This window comes from Pristiophorus japonicus, chromosome 17 (assembly GCF_044704955.1).
Source record: "Pristiophorus japonicus isolate sPriJap1 chromosome 17, sPriJap1.hap1, whole genome shotgun sequence".
In the NCBI taxonomy this organism is placed as follows: domain Eukaryota; kingdom Metazoa; phylum Chordata; class Chondrichthyes; family Pristiophoridae; genus Pristiophorus; species Pristiophorus japonicus.
The window spans coordinates 96602741-96615254 of record NC_091993.1 but is presented as its reverse complement, the minus strand read 5'-3'; the positions used below and the strand labels follow the sequence as shown (position 1 = coordinate 96615254).

General features: G+C 41.2%; 1 protein-coding gene across 1 annotated transcript in view; it reads right to left on the bottom strand.

The window, feature by feature from the left end:
• LOC139227870 (mitogen-activated protein kinase 12-like) overlaps nt 1-12514 on the bottom strand; it is a 63974-nt gene that overhangs the window by 43972 nt on the left and 7488 nt on the right. The window contains exon 3 of the mRNA XM_070858959.1: nt 1362-1420. Within this exon, the coding sequence (XP_070715060.1) occupies nt 1362-1420 (59 nt within the window). The remainder of the gene's footprint in view (nt 1-1361; nt 1421-12514) is intronic.

Genomic DNA, 12514 nt, shown 5'->3' with positions numbered 1-12514 from the left:
TTTAATGCAAGTTATTTTATCCACTTGTAACTGGATTGGTTGAGTTCTCCATTCTCAGCTCCTATCTGATTAAGTGCTGATTCATAGATGGCACTTTGAGGGCTACAGAGGAGCAACTGCAGCCACACTGTGTCACTAGTTGGGGGCACAATGCATCCCCAATAACAGGAAACGATTTCCTCTCCTTTCTCCTAAAGGTGTACTCATTGTTGGCCAATGGCCATAAGTCTGTAGTTTTCTGAGGCAGTTTTTTCAATTGACCTTCATTAGGATTTGTGGGGCTGTAGGCATGCTGGTGGCTCCGCCTTGTCCCATGGCATATTTTATTTAAAACTGAGGTCCAGGGTGGTTGCAGGAAATGGCTGCCGAATGCTAAATTGGTATCAATATTTGAATTTTGGAGGGTGCTTGGAGAAGACAGCCAGAGAGAGAGAGAGAGAGAGAGAGAGAGAGAATGCCTGCATACAAATCCAGGTGGGCGGGACCTGGTGGCAAAAGTGCACAGAACTAGGAGCTGAATATTTGCTAGAATATCATTGCTTAAAGCCTACTAAATATAAATCTCATATTTGATATTGGCAGTGCGAATAATGCTGCCTCCGTCACGAGATTTTATTATTGATTTTTGATGGTAGACTTAATGGGCCTGAATTTGCGGTCGGAGGCTTCCACAGGGAAATGCCTCCAATCCACAAATAAAGTCCACGCCTACCTTCTACCGCGGGATCCACAGAGACTCGCGATACTGGGCTTCTATGGGAATGCCTGGGTAAAGGACCACGTATCCCAGGGGCGCACACGGATTGCAAGCACCCCTTGGGATCGATAAAAGGGGATCCCCATTCATGCTTATGGGTATTTCTTTTTCGTACGGAATCTCCAGAAGCATGAATGGGGATCACAAACACACATTTACATACCAAATTAAAAACATTTAAAATGAATTAAAGTACAATTTAATTAAATATTTAAAACAAAAATGTAATATTTTGAAAAATAAATGTAAATGTTTTAAAGGGGCTAAAAACGGAACTTATTTTACAAATTTGTTTATGTTTAAATAATTTTTTTTAAATGTTATGTTCATTTAAACTCTTATGTTGGTAAAAGCAGGCCTTATATTTACCTTAATCAGGCATATGAATTTCACGGGCATTTGTTGGGCAGAAGTTGGGGGAAAAGCCCAACTCTCCACCCGCGAATGCCCTTTTCCTGGGGATGTGTTGGATCGGTCAAGAAGATTCCTGACAGATCGCATGTTCCAGGTTTTGGTGTATGAAGGCCCCGGAAAATCCGGGCCAATGGCTCAATGTGATCGTGACGGCTATATTATATGCATTATATATTTCCAGAACACTTACAACTCATGAAATCCATCCAGTGTAACAGCTGGTGTGAAGACATCAATGAGACCAATAACCTGGAAATGAATTGTACAGTGTTCACGCAGATTCTGCCTTATAGCAACCACTTTTCACCAATTCCTGTGAAAACGGAATAAATGCTGTGTTATGAGTGCAAGTTCATTCCTCGTTTCAGAAACCTGGCCACATTTCCCAACCTCAGGAAGGTTAGTACAATGGAGACAAAAATTTGTTTTCCTAACTGTAAAGTCATCTTGAGAAAAACCTTTCAAGTTCCTGACCCTTTCTTTATAGGACCCTCCAGATCAGCTCTATTTCCTGCTCACAGCAAATGTATTTCGCTTAGTTTTCCTAAGTAAAAGAAAAACAAAAACTTTCTGGAGTGTGTTTTTTTAAAAAAATAGTAAAACTTTTAGGATATTGTAGTCTTAATGAGGCCTGCTGATCTCCTCGGTTAACCAGGGTTAGACATAATGATGACTAAGATGGTGAACCTATCTGGTCAGTCGTGCCCTGTGGAAATGGGTCAGGCTGTCAGAGATGAGAATGGACAGTTAGAATACTTTCAGCTGGCACCAATTCAAAAAGTGGGTCTAACAAGGAAATGGACAATTTTTGAGCAAGCAAAGGGGAAAAAGGCAACTTTCTTTTCTATAGTTCCTTGAAAGGATGATTTAAGTGTCCCAACATCAAATATGCTACTCTTGAAATGTTCACTCGATAAAGCAGTTTTTATAACTGTTTTTCAGCACCAACTGCAGTCAGTGCTGCAGCACAATATTTTTTCACAACATATACTTAAAGCAAAAAACTATAAATTAACAAGGGTTTGTTAAATGGAACTGTTACACTGATTGTACTTTACTCACAACCTTGGTGCCCCTTGAATGATTTTTCGGGTACTATACCCAAAGTCCTTTCCACCAATGTTCTTGTATTAGGTCCTTATGGTGCATCGGTTGATCTCCATTATGGTTTGTCCAGTTGCATGCTTTATTTATGTTTCCCTGATGAGTATGTATTAGAGATTTGGGCAATTCAAAGACAGTTTGCTCAACTGTAAACTCTCCACATGACCTCAGCCATGGTTTATCTCCCCAGATGGATCTACTGATCCATTTCCATTAATCTTAATTGTAATCCTACACAAACTTACTTATTCAGGTTCCATTCTATGCTGTAAATGTCAGTTTGGTACAACCTCAAGACTGGAGCGCATAATCTAGGCCGATACTTTAGTGCAGTATTAAGGAAGTACAGCAGGGGCAGAGGTCCATCTTTTGGATGAGACAGTAACCAGAGGCCCCATTTGCTTGTTACGGTGGACGTAACAGATGTTGTGGCACTATTCGAAGAAGAAAAATGAAGTTCTCCCTTTGTGCTGGCCGATATTCATCGTTCAATTAAAACTACCAAAACAGATTAACGACATTATCTTATTTGCTGTTTGTAGATCTTGCTTTACCCAAATTGACTGCTGAGTTTGCCCACACAACAGGATTCATTCAGTGATGCAATTTGGACATGCTGAGGACACTAGAGATACTGTATAAATGCAAGATCTTTCCAAATAATACTTAGTCAAGCATTATCTAAGGCATAGAATAATAATTAGGCATGCACATGCTTCTTCCTTAACCAATGTTTATCTTCATTAGCGGATCTCACTATGAGCAATGCCATTGATGAGCCAGCGGATATACTAACTTATAAAGACAGGAGATTGATATCATGTACCACACAGTGTATTATAACATAGTTGATCTTTCAAGGCTTTGCTTGAGAAAAAAAAAGATATCTCCATTCCATTGAGCCTCTCAGCTGGTTTCCCACCGTTTTCATTATTTTTGCATTGCTCTCTGTGTTTGTCCTCCTCAGTGTGCCAGTATTTTCTGTAACAAGGCATCTAATTGCATCTGCAGAGAGTTAGTGTTGTCCCTGCACCTTACGGCACAAAACAGTTTTGGCCAGAAGGATGTTGAAAGTACGAGCTGATAACGGCACATCACGGGAAATTGGACATTTGGGACCGGAGTGAACAGGGAAACAAACAGGGTATCTCCTTAACCAATCAGAGTTAAGGATTGGGAAATAAACAGCGGAAAGTCTAAAGGAGGAGTGTGAATTAGAGGGGGGGCGGTGGGCGGGGGAATTCAATGTCACATCAGGTACAGAAAGGGAAATAAAAAGATGGAAAGAAAGATTGGAGTTAGAGAGAGGAAAAAAAAGAGACAAAGGAAAAGTAGGAAAGCAAAATTTAAAATTTAACATTTTTAAAATCACCCCAATAAATTCAAAACCTGAAGGAATGGGACTCCACACTTGTAATAGCTAATTTTCAGAGCCAGAAAGGTTGGTTGGCAGTAACTAACAATTATCATATTGTTAAATGGGTACATATGCGACTAATTACTAGCCCTTAAAAACTGCAGCAGGTTTAGTTTGTATCTACCACACAAATACAGCAACTTCACAACATTCAATGCATGTCAATGGTGAGGCAGACAGCGAAATGCCATTTTCACAAAGCTAATGACAAAGCTGCCGAACTTGGACAGCAACTTTTCGATATTGGCACTTAACCGTGGATCTGCTCTCCGCCCAACGTTGCTGTACCATTTATGCATAAATAATGGTGAGCACCATTAGCCTCCCCATTATTTTGACAGCAAAGCTGGCCAAATAACTACTTCGTGGAAAGATTTTCATTGGATCCGCCGGGCAGGATTTGTATGTGTGGGGAGGGGGTGATTAGAGTACTAAGGAAGCAGTGAGGTGGGAGTCAGAGAGGACCTCAGAAGTTTGGGATTTTGGAGAATTGAGACGACAATGGTTGCCAGCAAGGGAGATGAGAGCTTGGGATCTGTATCTATGGAAATGAAAATCGTGCGCTTTCTATTACAAGAGGCCGATCCACAATGCCAGTTTTACACCTGTGCCCCATGAATTTCACAATGCAGTAGAAACAAGGCAGTGTAGTTTGTGTTTTAATCAGTACAGTACAATAACAGCCAAGGAGGAGTTTCGCACCTCATTTGATAATTCTTACAATTACAATAGACTATGAAATTCATTGACTCAAGGAATTCAGGCTATAATGACATTAATATCAATTAAACATAGAAACATAGAAAATAGGTGCAGGAGTAGGCCATTCGGCCCTTCGAGCCTGCACCGCCATTCAATGAGTTCATGGCTGAACATGCAACTTCAGTACCCCATTTCTGCTTTCTCGCCATATCCCTTGATCCCCCTTGTAGTAAGGACTTCATCGAACTCCCTTTTGAATATACTTAGTGAATTGGCCTCAACAACTTTCTGTGGTAGAGAATTCCACAGGTTCACCACTCTCTGGGTGAAGAAGTTTCTCCTCATCTCGGTCCTAAATGGCTTACCCCTTATCCTTAGTCTGTGACCCCTGGTTCTGGACTTCCCCAACATTGGGAACATTCTTCCTGCATCTAACCTGTCTAAACCCGTCAGAATTTTAAACGTTTCTATGAGGTCCCCTCTCATTCTTCTGAACTCCAGTGAATACAAGCCCAGTTGATCCAGTCTTTCTTGATAGGTCAGTCCCACCATTCCGGGAATCAGTCTGGTGAACCTTCGCTGCACCCCCTCAATAGCAAGAATGTCCTTCCTCAAGTTAGGAGACCAAAACTGTACACAATACTCCAGGTGTGGCCTCACCAAGGCCCTGTACAACTGTAGCAACACCTCCCTGCCCCTGTACTCAAATCCCCTCGCTATGAAGGTCAACATGCCATTAGCTTTCTTAACCGCCTGCTGTACCTGCATGCCAACCTTCAATGACTGATGTACCATGACACCCAGGTCTCGTTGCACCTCCCCTTTTCCTAATCTGTCACCATTCAGATAATAGTCTGTCTCTCTGTTTTTACCACCAAAGTGGATAACCTCACATTTATCCACATTATACTTCATCTGCCATGCATTTTCCCACTCACCTAACCTATCCAAGTCACTCTGCAGCCTCATAGCATCCTCCTCGCAGCTCACACTGCCACCCAACTTAGTGTCATCCGCAAATTAAGTAATTGACTGAAATCACATACTGGTGCACTTGCAGAACACTTTCTTTTAAACAACAGCTGAAAGTAAGACTTTTACGAATCTTATATCCCACTATGAAACAGATGATTGGTAACTCCATGAAGAGCCAGAATTAACATGGATTGCAACCAAGCATGAGGAATCAAGGCACAGCTGTACATTGGACATTAAAACCCAACACAATGATTCAAAATATAGCCAAATACTTTAAGTTCGGCCCCAGGCTCCCCACAAAGGAGTGAGATTGTGTGATAACCATTTTCCATGAACCCACAACACTGTATAGGCAAACCCATGAGAAAGAATATCCATTTTATTCCAATTTGTTCAATTTCTATTGGATCTTGTGTTATAAATGTTACTTACATGAGTAAATTTTGAGTTGGCTGAATAAAGGTGGTAATTCAAACCAAATTCACAATATTGTCTATTTTTTGCTATTGCTAGTTTGGTATTAGTAGCTTTGAAAAAGTAGTTAAGTGATCTGAATGTTCAGTTTTTGGCCGTTTACTCATTCCTCATTGGTACATAGATTCAATCAAACTGCTTCTGATTCAATTGGATGCTTGACGGATAACGCTGCAGTGTGACACTTTCAGACCCGATGCTTTTGAAAGACGTGCTACACGCTAGAAGTAACATTTTTAATTGTGTAAAGTAGATCAATTGGTGATAATATTTTCAGCCACGAGGGGGCACAATCTCACTGTAATGTCTGGAGCAGGAGTATTCGGTCACCTTGTTTGTGAGGATATGAATGGCAGCCAGCCTTTCAAAAGGTTATTTACACTGAAATGGAAGCTAATCCATATAGTATCGAGAGCTAGTCAACATTTTAACCTTCGCTTGCTGATCATTGTTGCATTGAAATGATCAACAATGGAGTGGCTAGTGGCTTGGTTTACTAAAGCACTGTATCACACTTTGGTAACACGTGGGCATGTGTGCTACTTCCATTCAAATCCAAAGTGAGGCAAGGTGAGGAATTCAGCAAAGAGAAGGAAAGAAAATGGCTGCTTCAGGAGAGGCATTCTTAGAATCCTCAGAGCTGATCATCCTCTTTCTCTTGGAAGAGGAATGGAATGTGATTAAACTGGATCAAAAACTGGGGCAACCAAAAAAGGACAAATCCTGTTTTTTAATAACCCATCATTATGTCTGCCAATGATATCAGAATAAATGCATTTATTTAACTATGGAGTACTTCTGCAGCTCAAGAATGTGCAAATGCCCTAAAAATACAGGTACTAGCCTTCCAAAAATTCACATTACACATACAAGAACGCACAACACTTTGGACACATTGTTAATTCCTAGAGGGAACATTTCAACCTGACGTGATGTTTACTAGGCCTCAAAATTCCCCGTTTTATTTTTAACCGCAATGTTTGTCCGGTCAAGAATTACAAGCAGTCAGAAAAGAATAGATCAGTATTAATGTAGGGAAGTGGTCATCCTGTGTCTCTGTAAGGAGCTCACGATGTGCCTGAGGTTCAAAGTCTGTAGACACTTTCAGCACTTTGGGCCCTTACATTTGCTTTCCATATTGAGCTGTTGATATTCTGCGTGCCATGATTGACTGGTAACGGTTTAATAACCATTAAGATTTACAGTATGAGACAGCCAAGAGACCACAGACAAATTTAAAACAGTTTGAGGAAAGGAAAACAGAAAAGCATGGAAGGGAGAACAGATCTAAAATGACATAAACTGCTTTAAATGATACAAGTAATGTTATTGTGTTAGCATTACCGCTATTGCTGTGAATCCCCACGTCGATATTTCACAGTACTCAAAGTGAAAGTCATTAAACATGTGAAAGCAGGAAAAGTCAATACCATAGGCACAGCTCCAGTAACATTGCAGGAACAGTCAGCAACCAGCTGGAGAGAATATTTCCATGCCACATAATTCAGTGCTTTTGACGGATTTGAATTTTTTGTTAAAAGCATAAAGGATGCAATGTACTGGAAGGGTATTGAAAATTAATAGCTTTAGTTCACTATACACTCCTCAATGGCAGATGCATCACACTGACAATTAAACCCAGTAGTACCCAGCTGTGTGTGTGATGTCTAATTTAAATCACTGATGCCTTCAACTGATACTGCTGACTGTTAAATGACCAGGGCAGGGGATAACCAATATAGATACTATTTTGTTGACCAACATCTGGACTTCTAATTAATCCCCAGCTAATAGTTTAAATTGAATATTTTCATGTCAACCAAAATAAATGAAGTGCTGTGAACATTTCTTTCACTGGAATTTAATGGAACAGCAACACAGGTTGCAGTAATTCTGCCTGTGGATGTAAGTGAATTTAAATTGTTTTATGAACTTCTGAGACTCTGCAAGACTGAAATGCTGCCCTGCTGAGGACTGACTAGGCTTCAGGCTACCATTACCCTACCTTCCATCTACAATAAGAGTACAAAAATGTAATGTGAAACATCATATATACAGTGGACGGATTTAGGCCCCTATTTTCGCAATCATTGGGCGCCATTTTTTTGGTGCCCAGCGATTTTTTTTTTTTTGCATAATGGGTCAGTTTAAATTTTCACCAAAGTTTTGGCATCGGCGCCGACTATCAGTGCCAGAAACTTTGCCGCTGGTCTATGTAGAAAAATCAGTGCACAGAGGCCTTAGAGCCCGTTTTTAAAAAGCCTAAAGTTAATGAAATCAGCACTGGCCCACTTCAATCCCTGGGTGAAGGTCCTCCACGCCAGACTGAACAACGAACTCCAGATAAAAATAAACCAGGCAAAAAGAAACTTACAGAAGAGCCTTTTCCATGACATTGCAACATAACCATCCAGAAGAGCCTTTTCCACGCACCCGACCCGTTGCAATCCCATGTGCAGTGAATGTTTTTTTTAAAAACAGCGCATGCACAGCGATTTTACGGCGCACACTATAAGCTCCGTCACCCCCCCCCCCTCCACTCCCCCAAAATGAACTTGGGTAGCGCGATGCTCAAAATAACTTTTAGTTCATGAAAAGTGCCGTATTTTTTCTTTGGCGCCAACAGGGAGGAAAAAAAACGTACGTTAACATACGTGGGCACCAGAAATCTTTACTGTGGAAAATAGGGGCCTGAAACCGAACCTTCAACTAAAAATTGTTGGGCGAGACAGAAGGGCTATTTCTATTCTGTATTTCTATTCTGTTTTTGGGCCTCTGGCTGCCAGTATAGGTTTTCGCAATGAGATGCCGATGTTAATCTGTTGTGAAGAGATCTTTTATTTGAGCCTATGAAGCGCCCCCAATATAGCAAGTAGAAAGCGTGAGCACATATCTGGCTGGAAGTGCACTGCACACCATATTGGTCAAGGAAAGAAAATAGGTGTCTACAGTCCATGCCTGAAGTAGGAGTCAGGCACTTTGCATATGAAAATAAGGGGCCTTACACCAGTTGCACTCAGTTAAACCAGACCTGCAACCGCCCGTGACCTACAAGGCAAGTTATACAAATTTACTAACCAGAGTGTGGAGCCCGGATGAGTAGATGTGCTCCTCCCGATCCCAAAATTAAAGGTGGCTCACTGCCACTCCTGACCCCACCCCGGTTGACCCCCGACCTTCGATCCTACCCACGCCCAGGCCTACCATCCTAATGCCCCTTCCGGCTTCGCTTACCTGAAGGCCGCAGTGACACTAGCATTGGCCCAATCGTGGTTTCCGCTGCCCTGGTTAGCTGTTTGCGCCAAGCCAGCTCCACTGTATTGAGCCCAAAGCCCAATATGTGAGGCACCTTGAGCCTCACCATTCTAGCACAGGGCAAGTACCCAGCACTGCGCCCCCCCCCCCCCCCTGCATTCCAAGGCCTGAATTCCCAGGCCACTATGTCTATGGCTAGTGTCAATAAAGACGTACAAATGGGTGGAACATTTAAACATAGAAACATAGAAAATAAGTGCAGGAGTAGGCCATTCGGCCCTTCGAGCCTGCACCACCATTCAATGTGATCATGGCTGATCATTCACCTCAGTACCACCTTCCTATCTTCTCTCCATACTCCTTGATCCCTTTAGCCGTAAGGGCCACATCTAACTCCCTCTTGAATATATCCAATGAACTGGCATCAACAACTCTCTGCGGTAGGGAATTCCACAGGTTAACAACTCTCTGAGTGAAGAAGTTTCTCCCCATCTCAGTCCTAAATGGCTTTCCCCTTATCCTTATTTAAATAGTCTCCTGTCCAAAAAAGACAGACATGCTGCCTGCTCATTTATAGGCATTCCTGAAAATTGCATCGGGGGCCTTAAGTGACCATGGGGCAGCTAAGGTTCCCCTCAGATTTTCCTCTGCCAGCCACCTATTTTTCCAGGTGAGAAATGAGGAGGTGGTATTTGAAAATCACCCCCAGGGAATACATTCAATTGGACAAAAGCCACGAGGCTGACTCATAGCATCAGCAGTTGGAGTTAAGGGATTAGACTGGAGAGAAGGAAAGAAAGACTTGGATTTATATAGCGCCTTTCACAACCACCGGAAGTCTCAAAGCGTTTTACAGCCAATGAAGTATTTTTTGAAGTGTAGTCACTGTTGTAATGTGGAAAACACAGCAGCCAATTTGCACACAGCAAACTCCAAAGAACAATGTGATAATGACCAGATAATCTTTTTTAAAATGTTGTCTTTGAAAATAAGTAAAGAAAATAAGGAGTCCAATAATAGCCAATTTTATTGGGATGAAAAGCGAGTTTGGCCAAATTGGTTCCAAATACAGATCAAACAGTGCATTAGCAGTGGATTATCTAAATAGGAGCTGAATAAAGTACAGCATAAATATATTCCTGCTTAGGTGTAAATGGGATTTCCTGCATGAAGAGACAAATTAAAGCAAAAATTAAGTTTTAAAAAAGGCGTATGAGAAATATAGGGGGAGGGGTCACACAGATGGAATCTGTAAAGTCCTTACTCAACAGTATGAAACCACACGAGGCACATTCTGGCTGTGACCTTGACTCTTTATTCACAGGACTCCAAAGACGATGACCCTGCGTGGGATCTCCCTTTTTATACCTGTGTGATTAGGTAAGGAGTGTCTCCCACAAGTTCACCCCTTGTGGTCAAGGTGTGCATCTAGGTTGAGTGTATACAGTAATACAGTGGTGTTACAGTTTCTGTCATGTATGTAACCACAATGTAAGAAATACAAATACGGAAGGGAAACAAAAGCGTGATTAGGCCGGTTCAAAGTGAATCATAAAAGAACACCTGTGGTCAGCATAAAGCGAAACAGCACAAGATTTAATAAGTACACAAATAAAAGGATAGTTAAAGAAAGTATGGAAGTGCTTATAGATGATGGGAACCATCTTGTACTGGAGAATAAAAGTATGGCAGAAATGCTTAACAAGTATTTTGCCTCGTTTTAACATAGAAAAATGAAAATGGGACTACACGACTACCTCGGAAAGGATATGGAAGAGCCAGTACCAGAAATAAATATAAAATGGAAACTTTATTTAAAAACTCAAAAAAGGATAATCTTTGGAAATCGGAATTGTGCCAAAGAACTGGATGGTGGCAACTGTTATACAACTATTCAAGAAAGGGGAAAAAGGTTAAACATGGACATTATAGGCAGATAAATCTACCCCAGTTGTGGGTAAATGTCCAGAGTTCATAATCTGGGGTGAAATTAGTTAACAGTTAGTAAGGCATCAATTAATCAGCGATAATCAGCATGGATTTGGAAAAGGCATGTCATGCTTGACTAATTTAATTGCATTTTTTGAGGAAATTGCAGAGTGCACAGATGAAAGGAATGCAATAGATCTTGTTATATATGGATATATTGATAAAAGTGCCAGATAAGTGACTGGTTACAAAAATTAAGAAACATGATGAATGTAGCTGCATGACAGAGAAGTGGGTTGCAAACAGAAAGCAAAGCATTTGGGATAAATATATGTTCTTAAGTTTGGCTGGCGGTGGATAGTGATGTGCCCCAGAGATCTCTTTTGTTTTCCCATTTATAAAATCATAGAATTGTAGAATTTTATAGCATAGAAGGAAGCCCACTGGCCCATTACGTCTGCACTGGCTCGCTGAAAGAACTGTCAATATAGTCCCATTATTCTGCCCTTTTATTTGAAAGTAGGCACAAGAGGATTGATACGAAGTTACAAAATTAGGAGGCTTGGCAAACTGTGCGGAAAATACAGGAGATTACAGAAGGGCAGAGCCAGTTGTTTCTAGACATATTATCGGCCATAAATCCTTCACAATGCATATGGATGGGAGGTTTGCATACGCCGAATGCCACTTTGATGCCTTGTTGGCTGTCAAAATGAATTTAGAAGTTCTCACTTCAGCTGTCTCTTTCAGTCAGCATATACCAGATGTGAGGGCAGTTGGTTCTCAGCATCCCAACTTATAAAAGCAACCCAGGCGTCCAAGGGGAAATAAAATTTACCTTCTTCAAAAACATGCAAGTAGTTACAATACACAAATTGATACAGACCGCTCCCAGTAGGTCAGGGTTCCAACACAAGGCAGTGCGGTGAGAGAAAATCCCATTTGAAAGTTGATTGTTTTATTGAGCCGATTACCTATTTTAACTCACTTGTTCTTGACAGGAAGCACAGTCGATGGCAAGAACTCATTTTCCAATTTTGCTTCACGACCAACAAAGCATCAAGTACTTATTAGAACCCACAGGAATGTCATTGCAACTCACTGATGGTGTTGTTGCTTAGTATTTTACTTAACTATACTGTTATGTATGTAATAACTCGGTAGACTGAATACTGTAAACTAACAGGTACAAACCTGGCTCTGCTTTATTAGGGCCCAAAGTGACTACATTACATGATGGCTTGCCTTTTATAACAGGGTCGCACACACGTGCGTACAGCCCAATGACCTCCAACAGTGGCGCCATCTGGTGGCTAGTAACCCCAAGCATACATACATGACATATACCTTGCATCACATGCATCATTTTACTGGCAAAAAAACCTTCCTGAGAATCAAAAATGTTGAGGCACGTTCTGTAGTAAGAAATTAACACTTAAAAACGTGGAATTATGACTGAAATTGCAGATCAGGCATTTTGATGT